The 24,397-nt window shown below is 42.1% G+C and overlaps 1 protein-coding gene across 1 annotated transcript; it reads right to left on the bottom strand.

The window, feature by feature from the left end:
* Window positions 1–12,544: 12,544 nt before the first annotated feature.
* LOC130091286 (macrophage mannose receptor 1-like) lies at window positions 12,545–13,629 on the bottom strand. The gene has a single exon (XM_056259096.1). It carries the CDS (start codon window positions 13,450–13,452, stop codon window positions 12,700–12,702), a length of 753 nt encoding a protein of 250 aa, XP_056115071.1. The 5' UTR covers window positions 13,453–13,629; the 3' UTR covers window positions 12,545–12,699.
* Window positions 13,630–24,397: the final 10,768 nt, after the last annotated feature.

Raw genomic sequence — 24,397 nt, 5'->3', positions numbered from 1 at the left:
CATGTGGCTTCCTAATCCTAACTTATTGAACTAGTGGCCACTTGAAATTAGTGCAAATGAATATGCCAATATGCCTACATCTTAAACACGGCAGTTTATCAAAGGCAGAAAGTAAGGAGACACAAGTTTAGCTTAAAAGCTGATTTTTAAGGGTTTGGAGTTTGGGTTTGAGATTCTTCCCTCCCAAAGACAGAAATAATAATAGAAATAACAAATGTTACATCAGATGGCTATGAAAAAGTGGAGACAGGTAGACACGTTATCGGCCGAGGGGAACAATCATATGCAAATCATGATTCAAAGACAGCATCATAAAAGAATACCTTTGAATTTCATCCAGTATTCTTCCCTGGCTTCCTCCTTTTTTCTGGAAAAATTTTCATACAAAATTGTATGTGTCCAATGCTGCATAGAACTGAGATCTCAGATTTTTCCCAGATATGCGATTGAATTCTGCAAAGACCTAAGCAACAAACCTATCAATAATGTATCTGAAACAAACTCACTTCAAAGTCTGAGATCATAAATAAAAACAATAAAAACAATGTTTACTGCATTGATACAGTATTAGAAAATGGCAACAGCTTGATGAATTTCTGTAAAATGTTACAGTCTACAGACCAAGAGTATAATAATGGTTGTCTATAATTTTTTTTCTATAAGGGTCTGTGCTTTTAATATGTCTTTCATTTACTTATGACTTTTAACACTGAGATTGGTTTGTTTAATTAATAGGTTGTGGCTTTGTAAGTTCTTTTTGTTGTTGTTTTTTGGACAATCACATACTGCCCTCTATTGGTACTTCTTGTCACTTGCTGTCAACATCCTCACCAAAAGCAAGAAACTCAGTGAGTAGTATTACTGTCAGGAATTCCATTCCAATTTTTCCTATTTTATTTACAATGTAAAAAAAATCCTGCTGCTTTTACAGAAAAAAAATGGCATCTGTGGTTTCCAGAATAACTCTATTGTAACATGTTTACAGAACAATCAGTACATTTTACAATTTAAAACAGTAAATTACTAAATAAATACATAAAAAAATAAAATAAACTGGTAAATCCAACAGCTGTAAACCTGTAACTCCAGTCAACCTTACAATTTAAAACAGCAATTTACAAAACAAAAAAAAATGTAAACAGCTGTTTGTTATGGAATTAGCAAAGTTATCCGTTACTATTCAAATTTGTTTTGTACCTTAAACATGCATAATAACACAGAGGGAAGAGAAAGTCACATGATGAATCACAGTTCATCACAAGTAGCTTTTCCACAAGCTGAGGTAGGCCTATACTAATATAAAGATGCACACAGTTTACAACTTTTCACTGTGAATTATAAGATGATTTGTTTTTTGTATTTTCAAAAACTGTTCATTTAATAGTATTTTACTGTAAAATTACATGAATAAGATTATCTGTTACTGTTATCCCTGTATCTTCTGCCCTCAGCTTGTGTTTGCTTTTGCAGCGAGTTAAACAAAGGCTTAGTAAAAGTCGTAGACAGTTGTCAGGGTCAAACTTTCTTTACTGAAGCCCAATTTGTGAAACTGTAACACAAATGAACAATGATATCAAAAAAATATCTCTTACAATGTTACATTCAGTTCACATATATCAAAACATTTAAGATTAGGGGTGTAACAATATATCGTGCCACAATATATCGCAATACAAAAATGCAACAATACGTATCGTGGATAGTGACAATATGTATCGTGGATAGTTCCCCAAAATAAAAATTACTGTGTAAGAAAATGTTTTCATTTTTTCAGAGTTTTAGTGTCAGTACTAGATTAAACTACTTTACATGTTGATTATAATGTATAATAATGCAATGGGGGAATAATTGTGGGTCCTGATTGTTACGATTTGCGTGGAAGCAAAGGCAGTAGGCGGATCTAAATGCAGCAGTAGACTTTAATAATACAAACTAGGGAAAACTCAGAACAGGCAAGACACTCGAAAATACATTCATTCAATAACTGACCACGAACAAAAGAGCAGACAGGATTTAAATACACAGAGGTGATCAGGGAACAAGACACAGCTGGGGCAAATCAGAGCAACGAGCAGAGCCATAACAATTAACAGGGAAACACACCTGAACCAAGGGACCTAATAATGAACATGACTGGAGATAACAGAATACAATGAACAAGGCAGAGAAACGAGGTACAAACTGAATGAAAAAACCAAAGCCAGTGAACCACAAACCAGAAACATGACAAAAATAACCAACACTGTAACATTATCCCCCCCTTCCATAAGGCGCGACCTCGCGCCGATTCAGAACACGACCTGGGCGGGAGGGTTGGGCGTCATGGAGTCCCAGACAGGGTAGTCGGGAACCATAGACTCCATGACGGTACCGGTGTGAGTGGCCATGGCGGAACAGGACGGTACCGGAGTAAGTGGCGGAGCAGGACGTGCCGGTGGCCACGGCGGAGCGGGATGTGTAGGTGGCCACGGCGGCGCGGAACGTGGCGGTGGCCACGGCGGAGCAGGATGAGGCGAAGGCCAGGGCGGAGCAGGACGTGACGGCGGCCAGGGCGGGGCACGCTTGGCAGGAGACGAGGGCATAGGAGGCTCAGGTGGAGATAGCACCGACAAGGTCCATGTCAGCGCTGCCTCCATGACCCTCTCGTGGGACCTCCTACTGCCCCCCCCCCCCCCCCCCCCCCCAAAAAATACTTGGGAGGACCTAGGGGAACAACCTCTGGGCAGGCAACGGGCTCTGGGACAGTCTCATGGAGCTTGAGAGACATTGGCAGGGCGAAGAGCAGAGACGGGGCCGGCAGGGCGAGGCGCACAGGCGGGGCCGGCAGGGCGAGGCGCACAGGCGGGGCCGGCAGGGCGAGGCGCAGAGGCGGGGCCGGCAGGGCGAGGCGCAGAGGCGGGGCCGGCAGGGCGAGGAGTCTGGGAACGCCCTTCGGAGCCTGGCGAGGCAAACGAGACCTCCTTCTCCTCCTGCGACGACGCATCACTGGGCTTGACTCACTTGACTCGGTAGACTTGGTAGACTCACTTGACTCGGTAGACTCGGTAGACTCACTTGACTCGGTAGACCAGGTAGACTCACTTGACTCACTTGACTCGGCGGCACTTGACTCACTCGATTCACTTGATTCACTTGACTCGGCTCTTGACTCACTTGACTTGGCGGCACTTGACTCACTTGACTCGGCGGCACTTGACTCGACATTTGACTCACTTGACTCGGCGGCAATTGACTCGCTTGACTCGGGAAGCGCGGTCTTACTTGACTCGGCGGCACTTGACTCACTTGACTCGGGTTCGTCGAGGCTGAAGCGACGTGCGGGTTCGGAAGACAGAAGCTCAGCCTCAGGCATGTCGATCTCGGCAGGAAGAAGCTCAGGCATGTCGGTCTCGGCAGGAAGAAGCTCAGGCATGTCGTGGAAAGCGGGCTCGACTCGGTTCACGTGAAGCGCAGGCTTGTGGAGCGTGGTCTCGGCTGAGCAGCTGAAGTGAAGCGCGGGCGCGACCGGGCTGACGTTAAACGCCCACAGTAAACGGGGAACCGCTCCACAACAGGGCCAGGTCAACGTACCATTCTAAAGATCCGTAAGGACCAGGTTCGGGCATCAGAGACCGGAGTGGTTCCGATAATCCTCCGCGGAAGAAGATCTTCAGGCCGTGGGTGTTCATTTGCGCGAGATATGCCAGCTCGAGGAATTCTGCGACATAATCCTCGATGGCGCGATTCCCCTGGCGAAGACGGAGGATCTGGACATCAGGACTCCAGGTAGGCATGGCTGCTAGATCCTAGTGGGTCAGTTATTCTGTTACGATTTGCGTGGAAGCAAAGGCAGTAGGCGGATCTAAATGCAGCAGTAGACTTTAATAATACAAACTAGGGAAAACTCAGAACAGGCAAGACACTCGAAAATACATTAATTCAATAACTGACCACGAACAAAAGAGCAGACAGGATTTAAATACACAGAGGTGATCAGGGAACAAGACACAGCTGGGGCAAATCAGAACAACGAGCAGAGCCATAACAATTAACAGGGAAACACACCTGAACCAAGGGACCTAATAATGAACATGACTGGAGATAACAGAATACAATGAACAAGGCAGAGAAACGAGGTACAAACTGAATGAAAAAACCAAAGCCAGTGAACCACAAACCAGAAACATGACAAAAATAACCAACACTGTAACACTGATAATGCCAAATGTCTTATGTTACCAGTAAAAACTTAAAATGGCCTACATTACTTTAAATATATATAGTCAGTGACAGAGTGCAAGAATATTCGTCTAAAATAATTCTGTATTTTCAGCTTCAGAATCATGAATATTTTTATTCTGGTGTCACCATTGTCCTTGGGTTACAAGCACCAAGTCCAAGCCTATTCATTTAAACCCACAATGTAATATCAAAGTTAGCATTTTAATCAACAGAAAATTTTTTGTTAACCTTTTATCATACGTCTCTGAGTATCGCAATAATATCGTATCGTGAGTTCAGTATCGTGATATGTATCGAATCGTGACATGAGGGTATCGTTACACCCCTATTTAAGATGCACATAAATCGCCTTTACATAACTTAGAAGATAGCTGTGTTAAGAAGGACAAACAATTGTAATGTGTGTGGCGTTTTGGGATATTGTCTTGGCAACTAATTAATGAGACTGATTGAGAAATGAGAAACACCGGGGCGGGAGTTGTGTATTGAGAGGCTGGGTGTGGGAACGGTTTAAATGGGGCACAAAAGACGATGGACGGAGGCTCGGTTCGGCTTGCATTGTGAGCCCATCTTGCAAAAAGGTGCAAAAAGGCATGAGCCTTCAACATTCGTTAATATATAGTTCCATTTTTTGTTACCTTCTTTGTTGTGGGTGAAGAAAATGTTGCTGCTATTATTGTCACCTGTAGAGGGCGTTAAGCGCTGTTAAAGTAAAGTACAGCACCAGGAGCTTCAGAGCTTTAAACTTTGCCGAAGCTTGCAGCCAGTACTCCTGTCTCACAGCGTTTGCTTTATCATTCTACAGGTGAGCAAAAACTATTCAAAAACGGATCGAAACTGATGTTAAACATTGTGTTTCAAACATGTATATGTTGATGTTCATGGGTTACTGAGAAAAACTGTTTTAATGCGGTAGTAGTCACATATTGGATTACACCCGAGTGACAAATATGCGAATTTGTAGTAAATTGAGAGAAAATACTCATGTGAAACGAGTTTAGAAATGTGTCTAAAGTGCTTTATATGTTGATTGTAATTGGAGGATAAAGTTTAAGCGAGTTAAATATAGGCTACATTAGCTACCGGAGTTATCTCGAGCCAAAATGGAGGCGCGTGTATGCGTGAACTAGAGCCAAAATGGCGACTTGCATGTAAAACATGAGGTTAGTGTGAAGCCAAATATATGAGATTCATTTGTGTCAGTGTGGAAATGGAATGAGTGTTTATGATGATGTGAAAACACTGTAACCGGTCAATGTATTGTGATTGATTATAATGTGTTACAGACAAAAGTAACTTCTGAAAAGCTTTATTGGAAATATATTTTCTTTACTGGAATCTGTTGAGTAATAGAGAAACGAGTAGTTGTTCTGTAAAGTTACTTATGTTACTGTTGTGAATACATTTGAGAGTTAAGGAAAGCTTGAGAGTTAATTAAACTTTGCCGAAGCTTGCAGCCAGTACTCCGGTCTCACAGCGTTTGCTTTATCATTCTACAGAGAAACAAAGCCGGCAAAGGGTGATTCATTCAGATTATCCATCCAGGCTTCCCAGTCCGGAGGCGGGTAACATGGACAACAAGACGGCGGTACTCACCTTTATTTTGGGAGGGGGGTGTCATTCGCGGTTGGATAGGACCGCCGACGATGAAGATAGACAGATAGCGGGTGCGGGGAGAGAGTATAGAGATGGGAAGGTAGGAGTGCCGTCGCTGCTGTGCGCAATGCTGATGCTATTGAGTGCCCGGCTGGACTTTGCACTTTTTGAAATGAACTTACGGCGGGATTTCACCTTGTTTGACTGAGACTGCCTGATGCCAAAGTGACTGCTGAAGTGACGACACATCGTGACGACATCGCTCACATTTCCCTTCACGGAACGGTGTGGAATCTCTTCAAAACCCCTAAGTCTCTTTAACGTCTTAAAGAGCATATTGCAGGTTAAAAAAAACTAAATTAATATATAACCATGTATGAAAATACCATATGAAAAGGTAATGCAGGATTTAAAATGTTTTAAAACGACATAAGGGCACAAATTTAGTAGATAAATTGAGCGTTTCTTGGACTGCTCGTAAAAAACTTTTTTTTTTTTTTTAACATCGCGTCATTTTACGTCACCAGAGGGAGGGAGCCTCAGCAGCGCAGATAGGTTTGTATTCAGAGAGCGGGTAAATTTGCTTTTTTATACTCAGAATGACAATTTGGAATGTAAAGAACAACATATTATACAGTTATTTGTTTTATTAGGAAAATACCATGTACATAAAAAGAATTGGGCTTTCTTCACGTTTTATAAATGACTTCACATTATATGTACATCTTTTGGAACAAACAAACTAAAAACAAAAAAGCAATGAAAACATGTAATGCTTTGAAAGCACTGGATTTTATATAAAACTTTTTTGTATTTTTATTTCCTGGCAGCTAATGTTAATGTGATATTGTGAATATGTAAAACCTCTTGTTCTTGTGGCATCGAATTAAAAAAAAAAAGTCAGTAAGAGCGGTCGTGAATCAGTGTGTTCGGTAGTTTTTATATTTTAATTTATCATCGTCATCATGGTAAATTATTGTGTTTGTGGAGGTTGCAAAAACTCCGGCCTGTCAGGACATCGAGTCAGGTTTCCTAACAAGAAAAGGGACGGTGCTGTCTTTCGTGCCTGTGTGCGGTTTGTGCAGCTCAGCTGTAGAGACAGGATTTCTCTTCCACATCGGCTTCGAAAAACGCGATCGTGTGTAGCGTACACCAGATCTGAGGAACAAAAACGTGTATATCAGGAATAAAAATATCTATCTGTCTCTCGATGAGCTAAGTTATATCACGTAACGTAGTCTGGACGGATATTAATGAGCATGACATACGCGCCTGATCAAAGCTTATATAGTTTATTCTGTTATTGGTAAATTCCAATACTCCTAGATGACCAATAATAGCTTTGCTATTAACTGATACGATGGTAATAATCGATATACACCTCACATTTTACCAAACAGAATGAACGATGCACTATTAACTCTATTACACTATTAATTAAAACTCACAGTGAACAGCATTAAATGTAAAAACACATATGCCTTACCTTTTTGTTGCAGTGCAGTTTTTATTGCAGTGGTATAATGTTTTGCCGACAGCACTACAGTCCTCATTTTTTTTATTGCTGCTTCCATTCTCCTGATTGCTATTATTTAATATCTTCGTTAAAAAAACATCCAGGGAAGATTGAATAGGCCTGTTCTTTTAATGTTTACTCAGTATCTGACAGCTAGGCTAATCAAAAATACGCGCGATTAAGTGATGCAATAAACTGCGGCTGCGCACACTCACTCCACACAAGTTTTTTTCAGACTGATCTCATGAAATGGCGTATGTATGACACGCGAATTCGTATTTCTATTTTTGGCGTGCTATCAACACGCATAATCGCTTTTCAGCGTGTTTATCAACGCCGTTGACTTAACTACATTACTGTATATATAAATATATGACCTACCCCAACCCCGTCCCTAAACCTACCCGTCACTGGGGTTAATACCATTTATGAGTCTTCCCCTACCATCCTAGGAAAAGAAATATCGCTCCGCAGATGTAGATGTACGTTTTGCTTCGTTTCGCTCGGACATTTAACGGCGTACACATACACGCGGAATCACTCGGACGTGTAACGGCGTAGACATACACGCAAAAGATTTCGGCGTGGACATACACGCGGATAGCTCAAAATGCGTATAGATAACACGCCACTTGACTTGACAGTGGCGTGTATGTTTACGCAAAGTCATGATGTCATGTTGGTTTTTTTATAATACTTTTGCAATAATGTGTGTCTCCTCTGACCGTTGTTCTGTCTAACATTAATCCTGGCCTGTCCCTGCTCTCTCGGCAGCATAGCAGGCTCATAATTGTAAGGCTGTCGTCAGTGGTCTGACATACGAGTAAGTCCGAAATGTCATTGCGATCCATTGTTTTCCTGTTGTTTGAATGGTTAGAATCGACCGCTCTCCCGCCCGTTACGCCCATTTTCAGATGCGGAAGTAAAATTCTCTCACAAAAACGACTCCAGAAGCCAATGTAACGTTTATAAGTATATTTTAAAGAAAATCTAATTACTACATTGTTTTTCTATACATTGACTTGTTGGGTCCTCTAACCTGCAATATGCCCTTTAAGTTTTGGCCTTTGCTATTCACCTAGTACATTTCAGCGTTTAATGGATTTGGTTTTAGCTGACTTGCAATGGACTACGTGTTTAGTTTATTTGGATGACATTATAGTGTTTGGTCGTTCATTTCAGGAGCATTTATCAAGGTTGGGGGAAGTATTGGCTAAGTTGAAGGCTGCAAATCTGAAGGTAAAACCTTCTAAATGTGATTTGTTTTCCTCTCGTGTCAAGTATTTAGGGCATATAATTTCTGCGGACGGAATTATGGCCGACCCTGTAAAGGTGGAAGCAGTGAGGGAATGGCCCATGAGAATAATCATAAATATTGATTATGATTTAATTTAGATCTTTGATTATTCTGAGTATCCCATACTATCAATTATTCATTCATTCATTAAGGGACCCAATGCCGCACAGAGTCACGCGCTCCGGGTTTACGTGGATCTCACGGACACAGTCTTGCCAGTCTGATCTTGGTCAGAGGGTGCAGGGTTTGCTAATACCTCTTAAGTCGGTTGCCTACTGCTCACTCATACAAAAAAAAGTGTAGTTTATTTAGCCACTTCCATACAACTTGCCAAGTCAGTGATAGACAGAAATCAAAAGGTCTTCAGATGACGTGCCTACTGCTCCGTTCATATGCGCCTTTAGTTTGACTTATCCTGGACACAGAGCTGCGGTAGCACCAGCCTCCTCATAATCTACTAAAATAATGATTTCAGAATACTTCACAATAAATCCAGATGTAACATTTATTTGTCAGGTAAAAATGTGTCAATTACACAAGCAATTAACAGCCAATTCAGAAATAATAAATACATGACATCCAGAGGTGTAGTTGTAAAAAAAGAGGTGGGTAAACTATAAATTCTGGTGGACCACGACGTGGTCACCCGGTAAGGTGGGCCACTGCGTATGTGTATCCTGATGACATTGCTATTAGGCAGGGCTCGACATTAAGCCTTTTCATACGCTTGTCCTTAGGACAAGTAAATCTGTCATTCACTTGTAAAAAAGTTTCTCGTCAGGATTTCTTTTTTTTGTGTGTGTGTTAATTTATTCTGAAACAATATTCTCATCAGTGTTCAATTAGCTTTGATATTTAAATCGGCATATTGTAATATTTGCACCTTTAAAGGGCATCCCCTCCCCAATATTATTAAATGTATGCTTCATCTTTCATTTTAAATTCCTAAATTTGATCAATAAATTCAATTATTTCGAATAATAAGACACTATAGGGCTGATCAAATTAAATCATTTACACTGAAAAATTACAATTGCATAAAATAATGTTATGAAATTGATTTAAATTTACAAATAAGAAACGTTGGAAAGAATGATACTACTTTTAAACATAACACAAACCGCCAGTAGGTGGCGGCAGGCGACCGTCTTAATGAGTGAGTCATTGATTCATTCATTCAAACGGCTGATTCATTCAAGAATGAGACAGATGTTTATGAATGGGTCATTGAATCTTTGACTCAATCGATTCGTTCAAAATGCTGAATCATTCAGTAATGAAAACAGGTTGAGTGTTCCTGTGAGATGTGCCGTGGTTCTGCTGTGATTTTTGTTTGGAACTATTTTCGCTGCTGAAACAGAACAAAAACAGCCAATATTGCATCTAAAATGTAAGTGACTTAATTTTAACTGTTTATTGAACTGTTGTATGAAATCAATGTCACATTTTCAATCGTGACGGTGTTCAGGAAAAATAATTGAGGTTGCTTAACATATGTTAAAAATATAAAAACTCCACATTTAGATTTTTTATAGGCAGTATGTTGTTAACTGAGTGTGTGTGTGCGCTCATTTGTGTAGATGTCTCCTCGAGAGGCTGCGCGAGCGTCAACAGCAACCTTACCGACCGTCAGAAGGCTAATAGTCTACAACACTGACAGTAATGCAGCGCAATATGAAAGAGTTCGTCTTAGGTTTAACAACCTATGAAACTAATAATTAACAATATGAAACTAAAACGACATAAGCTTAATTTATAGCTATTTAGAGGTGGATAAACGCAATTTAGAGGTGGATAAACGCACTTTGGAGGTGGGTAAACGCTATTTCCGAATATTGGGAGGTGCGTAAACGGCGTTTACGTGCGTTTAGCCTCCACTACATTTACATTTACATTTTACATTTAGTCATTTAGCAGACGCTTTTATCCAAAGCGACTTACAACTGAGGACTAAACCAAGCGAGTCATCGTGAAGAGGCAAAAGCAACGCAAGAAGTGCTCAAAATACAAAGTTCAGCCATAGCTCGGAGTAGCATAAGGCAGGCAAGCGAGGATTTAGAGGAAAGAATTTTTTTTTTTTTTTTTTTTTTTTTGTCAAGTAAGTAGGGCTCCATCACTACATCCCTGATGACATCAATTACTCAATGATGATTCTAAAAGTAAGCAATGCATTCCTGATCACACAGTAGTGTGCGAGTGCTTTCCACCGGGAAAACCCTGACACACCACTAGGGCTGTCACTTTTGTGAAAAAATCCTGTTCGATTTGAGACATAAGTGTTCATTGAATCGATTGTAAAATCGATTTTCCATGTCTAAAGACGTTTCCATTTTCGCCAAATACAGGCAAATCCACGGACATCTAACAGGCATTAGGAAGAACGTAAAAAGGGCGCTTGAGACGCGCACAAGTCAGCAATATTTCTGATGATTTATTGGCGTGGAGTTTCGTGCACAATGACAAACAGGAGTGCAACATTCAGGGATTGAAATTAACACCCGCCAAATGCGGGTAGAAATTAACTTTGGCAGGTAACGCTGTCAAATCACTTACCAATCTGGCGTGTTTCTATGTTTACTCACTTTCCTGGGGAAGTTTGTGTAAGCCAAATCTGCGCGGATTTAGCGAGTCCTCATGATATATTAAATACAGCGTATTGCGCAGAATCTGCGCATTTCTGGCTTACTTGAACACACACACACACACACTTGGCAACAAATATGGCGCGCTTGTTCACTTGCATTGAATTAATAGCGAATATTAAAAAGCATTTGGTTAACAGAAAAGACATGGTTATTTTCCAACATCCTACATGTTCGGTGTATTGTATTGATCTGTCCACCAAAAACAAATTTTTGGTAAAAAAAAAAAAAAGGAAAAGAAAAGGCCATTAAAATCAAATCCACATTTTCGTTTTCGAAACTTGTGTTGGTTGGTCCGATCAATTGTGCAATCGATTTTCGAAAGTAAAGTGACAGCCCTACACAGCACTGTATGGGGGTTTTCCTGGTTACAACTTACAGGTTCCCCCCGACTGCTCTGCCTAGCCTTAAAAACCCAGACCAGAACAAAAGGGTTGTACCAATATTTTTCAGAGTTTGTTTTGGGTCAATTCCTGTACCCCAGGGGGTAGCACCTGGTCTCGGGGGGAGAGGGGATATATCTTGAAAAGACATCACAAATAGAGGAGAACAGGATTCTCCTAAGTTCTTAATCTTTCTCCTATTACCAATGACTGCAATGAAATTAAGACCATTTTACCAATCGCACTGAGACACTTAAAATGATACCAAACATGAAAAGTAAAAACAATAGATTCACAAGATACATCATATGTGATGTATAGACATTTTCAGTGAACTTTTAGTGACTTCAGGTCAGGGGGAAAGGAAGGGAGGAGGGAGAGGGAGATGCAGAGATAAGGAAGAAGAAACGCTTCGACAGGACAATGTCCTGTGCTCTTTCTTCGCAATCTTCTGTCCAGGGTGCGTTTTATTGCTTTATTATCAAGTCTTACAGCAAGATCATTTAAACACCTGAATACAAGCTGTAGTGAAAACAAACAAAATGAGCAAAACTTGGAATCTTATATTTACAATGATGATATCTTATTTGCTTCCTAAACTTTTCAAGGCATGGTTATAAAGACATTCAATCTGATACATTACAGCCTGGTTAGTCCTAGACCAAACTGTTAATCCGTATGATATAGGCTACGTGAAAATATCATTGAGTTTAAAACCAACAAAGCATGATCGTTTTACATATCTTTTTAACATGGCTATTAATTTGCTAGTAACTAAGAATCTAAATCTTGTATTTTTACAATAGTACATATTATTTATAATGTTTCTGCAAGCCCATAAAAGATTTTAGCTAAACATTGTTTTACAAGACAATATATATGTTGACACGACTAAAATGAAAGATTAAAAAAACATTATTTTTAACGACCATACATACATACTGTAAAGCAATAGATTTCTACAGATTCATGATTTATAAAAGAATCAATTTTATATATAGGCCTACATGAAGAAATGTATGTATATTGCAACATGAAGCACATTTATAGCTTTTTAAGACAAAGAAAGTTCAGTTTATCCTCACAATTGTTCGGCCTCCAAATATTATTTTCTCTATCTAGAACTCCACAGCGCAGATTTCTGGCAGGACACTGGAGCTCCCCCTCCTTAGACCAGGCTTTATATTGAAGATCATCACCACTGACCCAAAACCAATGACCAGCCATAAAGCGCAGGCCAGTCCACACATAAGCTGTCTGGGATGATGTAGCGTTATTTATCGCCTCTGCCATAATTGTCTGAGATCTTAGACTCGCCAGGTCAGTGTAGGTCTGTCTGCAGTAGTCCAGGGCTTCATCCCACGTCTTGTTCTGATGCACCAGAATGGGTTCAAAGACATGCATACAGTAAAATGGTAGAGTCCACGAGCACATAGCATTGTGCAGTTTAGAATTAGATCTTCTTACAACGCCACACTTTTCAGTGTATGTGTTCGGTTCCCCAATTTCCCAATTGTCAATGTCTTCATCCTCACCTCCAGACCAAATCCATTGTTGTGGGTTGTTAGGACTCATGTGCATTCCAATCCAAAAATATTCATGATTGATTCCTGGATTTGCAGAGAGCAGTTTTGCCTCTTCTGTATTGACAGTGGACAGATCATCATGGTATTCTCTGCAGTATGCTTGTGCATCTTCCCAGGTCATTAATGTATTCACAAAGAAGTGTTTTCTGTAGAGACTGAAGCTCAGTCTAAAGAGACTCAAAAACAGGAGCAGAGCGACGGCAGCCTTCATTTCTACACAGATGATCTACTCAGCACAGCCTTTGTGTGTGCTCAGTGATAAAGGGCTGGTTTTTTTATTTCTGAGAGACAATATAAAAACTGGAAGGCACTGACCAACCAGACGGTCAGGCAAGTATTTGTGTATCAAGTATTCAAACCATGCTGAAACAAAGAAAACATGCAAGTGCAGAAAGGAAAATGCAAATTTGTGTTTTTATGCCTGTAAGGTTGTCACACACACACACACACACACACACACACATACACGGCAGATTTTTTAATGCAAGAACAATGTAAATGAAAAAAAAAAATCACCATAGAAATAATATAAAATATACATTTCAAACACTATTAAAGACAAGTAATAAAATGAGAACAAATAATCAAACTACAAGCAAAAGCACAAATAAACACAATAGAACAAAGATACAAAATGAAATAAACTGAGCTTTTCTGTTTTTTAGGAAGATCTAACAGTTGCTATACATATTAGGTTGATTAGGTACAGACATTGAATGAAGTAATCTAATGTAAAATAACACTGCATAGTCTTCACTGTATAGATTAAGTTTGATTCTTCATTGTCTCAGCTGACAACATTTGCCTCCACACCACACTTTTGTGATTGCTCAGCATTAATGCCATGTTCAGAGGGTGAGGCTTCTAGTATTTAAATAACAAATGTTCTGTCACACTTGCCAATGCATCGGCTGATCCATTCCAGCAAATACAAACGTAACAAACTGTGTGACATCCTGATATACAACACTTCTAAATCTTGGTTATAAATGGGTTATATATTTCTGAAAGAAATAGCATTTTTAGGCATGTTTTGTGACATTTTTAATTGTTATTAAGTAATAAGGCCTGAATGACACCCGTTTCCATGCACTACTTGAGGATGACAGGTGCCCAGTGCACGGGCTTATCAAAAAGCTGTTAACTGACTGGTTTGCGTGACGCATCATGTGAATTTTATGCTTGAGTTGAAATTTTTTGAGGCGAATAAATATAAATGGAAGGGGGAAGGGGGAAAGGGGAAGGGGGAAGGGGGAAAGGGGAGAGGGAGGGGTAGGGGGAGGGGGGGAGGGGGGGGTGGGGGGGGGGGGGGGGTCAAACATTTATAGACAAACTCATTTCTGTCAGGTCCATTAAGTCCAGAACACACATGACAATAAATGATTAGGAAATAGTATTGAATAAAATGCAATTCAAGTTGATAATTAAATTTTGGCGGTATGGCTCTGTTCAGGGACAGCTGCAGCATTAGGGAACGCTCACAGTTTAGTACTGGGAGAGCAGAACTACCCCCCCAAACAAACCATACCTGGCAACCTCTTGTGAATAGACAAGAGATGGAATTAGACTATTAAAATGCTTAGAAATCTTTATGAATAAATACGAATTAGTTGGCAATATGTTTCAGTTCAGATGAGTCTCCTGACCATTCATGAGCACCATTAATTTAGTAGAGAGTCAGGGGACAGCAGCAGGCAGCATTAGGGGACGCTCACATGAATTAGGACTAGGAGAGCTGAACTTTCCCCCCCAAACAGACCATAAAGCAACCTCCTGTGATAAAAATAAATGAAGGATGAATTAGGGCCTGTTCACATATCGCGTCTTTTGCGTGCTCAAGTTTGTTATTCATATGTAGGCGCGCGGTATGCGAACGCGCTCGTTTTTTTCCAAGCACATCCGCGCCGCATCGAGATAAAAACATCTCAACTTTTCAGAATGCCGCAAGCGCACCGAGGTCACGTGACAAGAACCAGCAACAGCAACGACAGACGCCTCCGGAGCGCAACCGCCCAAGCGCTTTGGGAAAAGGAGAAGCGTTTTCTACACGTTTTTAGACGCTATGTGAATGGCGCCAGCAGCCAGTAAGCGCATCCAGGGGCAATGTAACTAAGCAGAAGAAAGACAAGTAAGATTTAGCAGATGAGACTTTCTTTTAATTTACTCACTGAGTAGTGACTGTTTACTATGTCTTTTTAGAGCTGTGCCACAGCAGAAATAATTCAGTTTGCACCATGAATTGTTATTTACTAACTATCTATCACTGCAAGCTGCTTGATCTGTGCTGCATAGAGGGGTTTCACCAACGTCACGTTCTGGGCGCTAACCCGGATGCACGGCCATAATGGAGGCACTCGGATGTAAACAACAGCATGGATTGCACTGTTTATGTACTACTGAACACATTGTTACACTAATAAACCACGGAAAAAACACGTGGTAGGTGCAAAATCATATAGAGAAGGACTTGGGAAGCAGAGAGCGCAACATTTTGACAAACTAAAGTTAATATGTGGTAAAGATCCGAACGAGTTAGCTTCTCTAGCACGTAACATTACTGCAATTCTTCCATCTATTTATTATCCCGACATAGGATACGTTCAGATTGTCAGTCCAAAAAAGCACATGAAATCCGTTTCAAGTTACATCCATATGTGGTTTGAAATCCTATTCAAATCACATATCAGGACATCAGCCTCAGTCTGAACTATCGGATTTCGCGTGGTATGTCTTAAAATGCAAACCTCATTTATAGGAAACATGCTGAAAGTCACTGCCGAAACAATGCTGTGTTGTTGCAAATTGCCGGACGAGCAGAAAAGTAACGTTATTATTTCTGAAACCGGCGCAGACGAGCGTGGGGAAAAAGCAGTAGGCTACATACCAGCCTCCAGTAGTCCAGCGCGCCAGTAGCTGATGCTGTACCTCTCTCAACCACAAACGCCTTCTTTCATCAGTTTTTGCACTCTTCTCTTTAACTTTTGACAGTCTATAGCACTCAACAGGTTTTTTCCCGATGTGACTGATTGGTACAGACCAAAACTCGACCATTTTTTAGCAGCAATAATCACCCAAATTTGCGAGTCCATTCAGTTCAGTGGCATTATTTACGTTCTGTGCCTTCAAAATGTCCGACTTCCGGATTGATGACGCGTCGTGAAACCCCTCTATAGTGCTAAATCACTGCATGTGCAACGTGAGCAGTTGCCAATGACAACAGATAACTAAACGCACATTGCCAATATGATCGCAAAAGCCTAGCAAGAGCATTTCAATGAAAACGACTAGATAAGCCCAAGCACATGGATAGCATTAGCAACAGCATGGTGCCCGTATCCTGATAGCTTTTAACAATGAGCATTAAAAAGATTTAGCTTAGCTTTGTGAAAACTTTCAGAGATGAATTGAGAGTGAATACATCGAGTCCTGTTTCAATATGCACAGAGCGAGCAACAAGCAGTTAGTAGTGAACTGAATCTGCTTAAATAGGGCGCCCCTGATTTGAGCGTAGGCATTAGCAGCGAGGGGAGATGAACAGCAGATGCGCTGATCCAGCTCAGCTGAGCAGATCGCTGATGAGACCTTGTTGATGGCCGATAGCGTTAGCAGCATCTTGACTACTTGGCCTGCCAGAACTGACACTGACGCTCAATTAAAGTAAAGAAACCCCAGTTCGGTCAGGACCACTATCGTCAAATGCGATTGACAATTCGCATACAGTTTGGATTGGCGGTATGGTTCCGTTCTGGGCAAGAACTCCCTGCGCATCCATGCAGCCTAGCATGGATAAGAGCAGGCAGAGCAGCAATAACCCCCCTTAGGGTAAACAGAACAGAACCAACATGAATGTATTGCAGATATCATTCATTAAATTTTATGTACAACATAATTAGAAAGTTTTAGTCTGATTCAGGAGGAATCAGAATGCCAAATCCTGACTGACGAGAGGAGGAGCTGGGGAGGGAGGAGGGTATTTGGCTCCAGAGAAACACGATAGCTGCTGATAATACTGAAGGAGCTTATATATGTATACAGTGATAGGCGTCAGACCTATAGGTAGACGTAGATCAGCTGAGAGTCAGCTGGCAGAACTGACGCTGCTTAATCTTTATTCAAATCTCACTACTTTTCTTTTTTGACCCAATTCTTAAAGACTTGCACAATGCCAAGTCAATGTTTTGTCTGCAATCCAGCAGATCTGAGTCCTGAGCTGTCTGAAGAATGACCACACCTGGGATCTCATTAATAAAACATTGATCTTAGAGTGTGCATACGCTAATGTTTACGCCAATGGTCATATAATAAGAAAAATCTTGGACATAAAAAAGTGCTGTATATCAGGATGAGACTCAATCTGGAATTGGTTAGTCTTGTATTTGCTTGCATGCATTAGCAGATTTGCCTGGAAGGAAATATGCAAATACTAAAAGCCTCACACCATGATGTCAGGATCAAAGCAGATTTTTATTTGTGGCAGAGTCGGAGTAGGGCCTATTTGGAAACATAAGCAATTCATTTATATGTTACACTCATGTTGTATGAGTTTATTTCTTCTGTTTAACACAAATAAAGATATTTTAAAGAATGTCGGTAACTAGACAGTTGATGGCACCCATTGACTTCCAGTCATTTTTTTTTTCCTACTTTGGAAGTCAATGGGTGCCATCAACTGTTCAGTTACCGACATTCTTTCAAATTCTTTTGTGTTCAACAGAAGAAAGAAACTCATATAGGTTTGGAACAACTTGAGGGTGAGCAAGTAATGACAACATTTTTAGGTGAACTATCCTTTTAATGACTTTAATTAGTGGGTGTTTACGAGGATTTCACATCTGGAAAAGAGGCGCAGGCACATTTTTTATGCGTACATTCGTTCTCTGAATCACAGGTATGCACATTTGAGAAATACTGCAAAATCTAACATTGTTCTTACTAAGAATTTTTAAGTTAACTTTACTTAATGTCTAATAATTTGTTGAACTTACTTAAAATTTCGTAGTAATCTGTACTGTTTGCATGCTATGCCTTCGTTACTCAGAAAAACCTAGTAAACATTACTTGACTGGTTTGGGTACCATTTTGCTAAAGCAAAAAAAACAAAAAAACAGGCGGGGCAAATGGTTTATGAGGCGGGGCAATTCTTAATAGACCTTTCACTCATTTCTTCCACTTCTGCAGTCATCATTCTTATTTGCATTCACTCATTGTCCAGTCATCTTGAATATTATTGTCAATACACCTACAAATTTTAAGAGAACATCAAAATTGTTTAGTTGACTTCATAAATTCATGTTGATTTATTGTGATCACCATGATTGTGATTAATGTTCCCTTTGGTTGGGCACTTGGAACTAAATTTATATTATTTTAATTATCTTCCAATTGATGCAGTGATGCAACATGAAATCACAAATATTTGATTTCAAAGGAAGTGAAGTAATAAATATTATATATATTTATACTTAAATTATTTCCATGTTATGAATGAATGTATTAATTATAACATAGCTATATTTCATGTATAATAATGATCTTTTACTATTTTATTGCTAACATTTATGGCATAATTCTTTCATTGGGTTGGTATAATCCCTCTATATTTGTGATGATATCATGCAATTTTACTTGAGTCACACACAGACTTCAACATTCAGCATGCAAACCACAACAATGGTAACAATTGTTTTTTTTAAATAATTTAATTAATTAGACCATTACAATTTTATTTGCTTTCTCTTGTCAGTATAACCCCAATAACGATAGCAAATAAAATTGTAATGGTAAAACAAAGCCAAAAATAGTAAAACAAAGCAATTCATTTATTCATGCTGCAATGCACTCTGGGAGTACACTTCCTCAGATCACAGATAGAATTAAGTTGACAAAACTTAAATGGATTAAGTAAGAATAACTTGATGCAATTAAGTTATGCTTACTTAATTTAATTATGCAAACTCGTTGCCTTAATTTCATCAAGTAAACTGAACTAATTGTTTTTTACAGTGCGGTTTCTACGCAACATTTTATAAATGATGCTTTGGGTGTTCGATTCAAACCCCTGAACAAGTAGAAGAAAGTAACCTTTTAAATGTCTCTTTCAACAATGAGTCATTAGCCGCATTTATCAGTAATGATTTGTTAATTTATTCAGAGAAGAAGATAAAACGAATTAATTAATTAATCAGAGAAACTGTGGGTTGTTAAATAATGGAGACAATGAATGCATTTCCTGCAGCATCAGTAACAGGACGTAGAGCCTGAGCTCTGCTGAGGTGAACATCAACGGACCAACTTATTCATTGAGGTTTGCAATTAATTCACATTTAATCATCTGCTGTTTAATACAAAATGCACTGCAATACAAAAGTATCATCATGATTCAGGAAACACAAGGCTTAAAACTAATCTATTGATTAGTATAAAATGCATTTATACACTAACTATTATAATTTATGCACAGATAAGTTATGCTTAACGTGACTCAATGGCATGTGTTGTTTGTATTTGAATGTTTGTGTATCAATGTTTAGATGTTTTCCAACCACAAGTTTGACCTCCCTTCACAGCAACAAAACCACACAGTCTACCCAGCAGTATTCTCACGAGACACATCTCTTTCTTAACATACGCCCCTCCTTCTCAACAGACTGCCACTGTAATGGAAATAGCAGAATTAAACTTCAAAAACAGCCTAAACTTATGTAATAAAAACTGATTTATGTGGTTGCACACAGTTGTATTAACAACATTAATTGTGCACATTAACTGTAACTAATAACAGAACCTTACAGATAAATTGTACATTGCAATTTTAAAAGTTAGGGTTTTCTATGTGTCTGGGTGAAAAGTAAGTGAAATTTAGTTCCCTTTCGTAGTCACTCCGAGTTACGTCGGATGACGGAGAATGGGGGTTTCGCCAGAAAGCCTATCATCTTCGAGTATTAAAAAACGAGCCTATGGCAATGAAATGCCATGGGTCTGTGGAATTTGCATAGCGTATCCCCACCCCACCGCGTGGGTATTTAAGGAGAGACACCGGCAAAAGCAGATCATGTTTTCGCTTCGGAGCCAAGAGCATCTCTTCACTCCACAAGCCAAGATCCTGAGTTTCAGTGACTTCATCTTCTCTTCGAGACGAGCGAGCTCTCCAGTGTTGATGTGACGGCGGTACCCAGCGAGTTCACATTGCCTGCCATCTGAGCAGTGGTCTGCCGGTCTGTGTGTTTCTCCCTGGTCGCCTCAGCATCGCAGTGTTTTTCCGCTCTAAAAGAGCTGCAGATGGCACGTCTTTTTAAAGATGTCTCGCCCGTGTTCTTCTGGGTGCGGTCGATATCTGTCCTCTTTTGATGGGCACAATCGCTGCTTTGCGTGTCTGGGCTTAGAGCACGCTAAAGCAGCGCTTGTGGATGACTCATGTTCCTTCTGTGGGAACATGACCATCGCAACACTTAGGTCGAGACTCAATGATCTCACTCGAGAGAGAGTCCCCTCATCCACACCCCGATCTACACCCTCCACGAGAGGTGGTACTTCGGCTGGTGGACAGGGTGACTTGAGGGTGACGGTGTGGAACAATCCGACGATGCGTCCTCGGACCATGCCCCCCTCTACAGTGTTGCAACCCGAGAGTGCCGCGGTGATTCAGGCGGGTCCATCTTCGGATGCCCCGCATGTTTCATTCGGCGCTCCAGAGGAGGATTCGATGTCGATCGCGGCATCACAAGGCGGGCAAGATTCGTCGGGAAGTAACGATGCGGCTGCGTTGCCTCCTTCGGGAGTGCCAGCGTTGCCCGTATCAGATCCCGAGATGACGGCCATGCTCTCCCGGGCCGCCGCGAGCATCGGGCTAGAGTGGAACCCTCTGCCCTGTCCCGAGTGCTCGCGGCTGGATGATTGGTTTTTGGGGGCGGCGGCTGGTTCACGCCTGCAGCCGACCCCAATGCCATTCTTCCCGGAGGTGCATGAGGAGCTATCGAAGTCCTGGAAGGCCCCGTTAACTTCCCGTGACCGCTCGACAGCTTTCTCCGCCTTTCCTCCCCTCGATGGGGCTGCCGCCCATGGGTACACGGGGGTTCCTCCAGTTGAACGCTCTGTTGCGATGCAACTGTGTCCTCAGAGCGCTTCTTCTCGGGGCAATCCTAAGCACCCGTCCAAGGCCTGTAGATTTTCGTCTACTCTGGTGGCGAAGTCTCACAGAGCTGCAGGACAGGCGGCCGCCTCACTGCATGCGATGAGCACCTTACAGGTTTACCAAGCCCAGCTGCTTAGAGACATGCATGAGGGGGGGACTGACCCCGGGCTCTTTGATGAGCTGCGTGCCGCCACCGACCCCGCTCTCCGGGTGACGAAGGTGGCTGCACGCTCTCTGGGTCAGGTGATGGCCACCTCTGTGGTCCAGGAGCGTCACCTGTGGCTGAACCTGGCCGATATGCGGGACGTCGAGCGGACTCGTCTGCTCGACGCCCCCATATCCCAGGCCGGCCTCTTCGGCGGAGCGGTTGAGGACTTCGCCCAGCAGTAGTGTTATTTTTGGCGGCCTGTTTTAATTTTAGTTTTAGTCTAGTCTTTGTGTCAAACTGTCATTTTAGTTTTTATTAGTTTTAGTCACATTCATACTCTTTTTAGTCTAGTCTAGTTTTAGTCGACGAAAACTGATGACATTTTAGTCTAGTTTTAGTCGACGAAAGACATAGTCTAGTTTTAGTCAATGAAAATTGTATTTTAGTCTATAGTATACCTATAGTATAGACGAAACCAAAATTTTCTTTTAGCCAAACCCATTTCAAACAATCTTATCTTCTGTTATCTTATTATATTATTGTTACCTTATAGACTCAAGAATACATCCATTCCAGACACGTAAAATGCTCTGATTTGAATTTACAACATATTTATTTTACCAACCAAACATGTTAGAAGTAGCCTACACACATGATGAAATGAAAGTTTTTCCTAATGTCATTTCTTCTTTTTCTCCCAAAGACGAATCCCTTTCTCTGTGTCAGACTTAACTTTGTTTGTTGTCGTTTATGCTAATGCCTGTTTCACACATACTCCGAATTTTTTTCCCCGCACCCATTTAGAGCCTATGGTTAGAGCGCTCACACGCACGCGGATGCGGTCCGGCAAAGCGCTCCAGGAGCGTGCGTGCATAACAGCAGAGCAGAGATCTACACAGTATAGCTACCTCAACAACGCGACATAATGGATGTAGGCTAAAAATATTGATTTGAAATAAAAAATAGAGAATAAATGTTGTGATTGTGGTACAGCCGTAGATCAGTTACGCACTGCAAACGGAGCACATGTGAAAGCAAAATAGCTCGTGCTGCTCCTGCATACACACCGCAACACGCACCGCATACGCGCTACACATGGAGTTTGTGTGAAACAGCCGTAACTTACGCAGCTGGATCTTCTAAATAATGCCGCGAGTGGGGCTTGAGGATGTGAAGTCGCCTGCATCTGCGCAGTGCGATCTGATGCAGCCCCTGAAGTGAAACAGGAAACAGAAATGCTGCATAATAATAATGCAAGTAAACGAGACGAAATAACGTTGAATAACATTTCGTCTCGTTTTGGTCAATGAAAATGAAGAGACATTTTAGCATACTTTTTATTTTGTAAACCACATTTTAGTCTCGTTTTTATTCGTCAACGATATTGCATTATACATTTAGTTATAGTCATCGTCACATGACCAGCATTTATGTTGCGTCTCGTTTTCATCACGTGATAAAGGTTCGTTGACGACGATATTTAGTCATAATTTTCGTTGACGAAAGCAACACTACCCAGCAGTTCTCGACCGCACAGAAGCAGTCTGAGGCGATCAAACATATTCTGCCCCGACTGCCCGCTGCTGCCTCTACCCAGCCGTCGGTTCAGACGCCTCAGCCTGCTCGCCGCCGAGGGCGCCCTCCTTCGGCTCCCGCCCCTCGCGCACGGCCCCAGCAGCAGCCTTCACCCGGGCCGCGTCGCGAAGGAAGCCGCAGGGAGGCGCCACAGCCCTCTCCAGCCCCGCGCCCCGCTAAACGCCAGGCTAAGCGGCGCTCCTGAGACGGGCTGCTCAGTGATGGATTCACTTTTTTCCCAGGAGGTGGCTGCAGGCCCCCTCCTTCCCCCGGTGGAGGGCCGGGGGAGAATCTTTTGTTCCGCTGCTCACCCACGGGTGGTCCTCTTCATTGTCCCCAAGAAGACCGGTGGGTTACGGCCAATCCTGGACCTGCGCGTCTTGAACAGCTCCCTTCACAGGCTGCCATTCAAGATGCTCACGGCCAAACGCATTTTCGAATGCGTGCGGCCACAGGATTGGTTTGCAGCGATAGACCTGAAGGACGCCTACTTTCATGTCTCCATTTTACCTCGACACAGACCGTTTCTTCGGTTTGCTTTCGAGGGGCAGGCATACCAGTACGCGGTTCTCCCATTCGGGTTGGCTCTGTCTCCTCGCGTCTTCACGAAGGTCGTCGAGGCAGCCCTTGTTCCCCTACGCGAACACGGGGTTCGCATCCTGAATTATCTCGACGACTGGCTAATATTAGCTCACTCTCGAGATCAGGTTTGCGAACACAGAGACCTAGTGCTCCGGCACCTAGCCCGTCTGGGCCTTCGGGTCAACTGGGAGAAGAGCAAACTCTGCCCCGTGCAGAGGATCTCTTTTCTCGGTATGGAGATCGACTCGGTCGCCATGTCCGCGCAGCTTACGAGCGAGCGCGCACACTCACTGCTGACTTGTCTTCGACAGTTCGAGGGCAAGAGTGCGGTCCCACTGAAATTATTTCAGAGGCTCCTGGGGCATATGGCATCCGCAGCCGCGGCAACGCCGCTCGGATTGCTTCATATGAGACCGCTTCAGCTGTGGCTTCGCGATCGAGTCCCGAGGTGGGCATGGCATCATGGCACGCTCCGAGTCCCAGTGGCGCCGACCTGCCGTCAGACCTTCACCCCGTGGCGTAACCTCAACTTTCTATGGGCCGGAGTTCCCCTAGAACGTGTTTCCAGGCATGTTGTTGTCTCCACAGATGCCTCTGCCACGGGCTGGGGCGCCATGTGCAATGGACATGCAGCCGCGGGCTCCTGGACAGGACCCCAGCGCCTTCTGCATGTCAATTGCCTCGAGTTGCTGGCAGTACGCCTTGCCCTGCACCGTTTCC

Source organism: Rhinichthys klamathensis, unplaced genomic scaffold (assembly GCF_029890125.1).
Source record: "Rhinichthys klamathensis goyatoka isolate OS25496 unplaced genomic scaffold, OSU_Roscu_1.1 h1tg000165l_1, whole genome shotgun sequence".
Lineage (NCBI taxonomy): Eukaryota > Metazoa > Chordata > Actinopteri > Cypriniformes > Leuciscidae > Rhinichthys > Rhinichthys klamathensis.
Note: the sequence above shows the minus strand (reverse complement) of the source record. Positions and strands in the feature narration are given on the sequence as shown.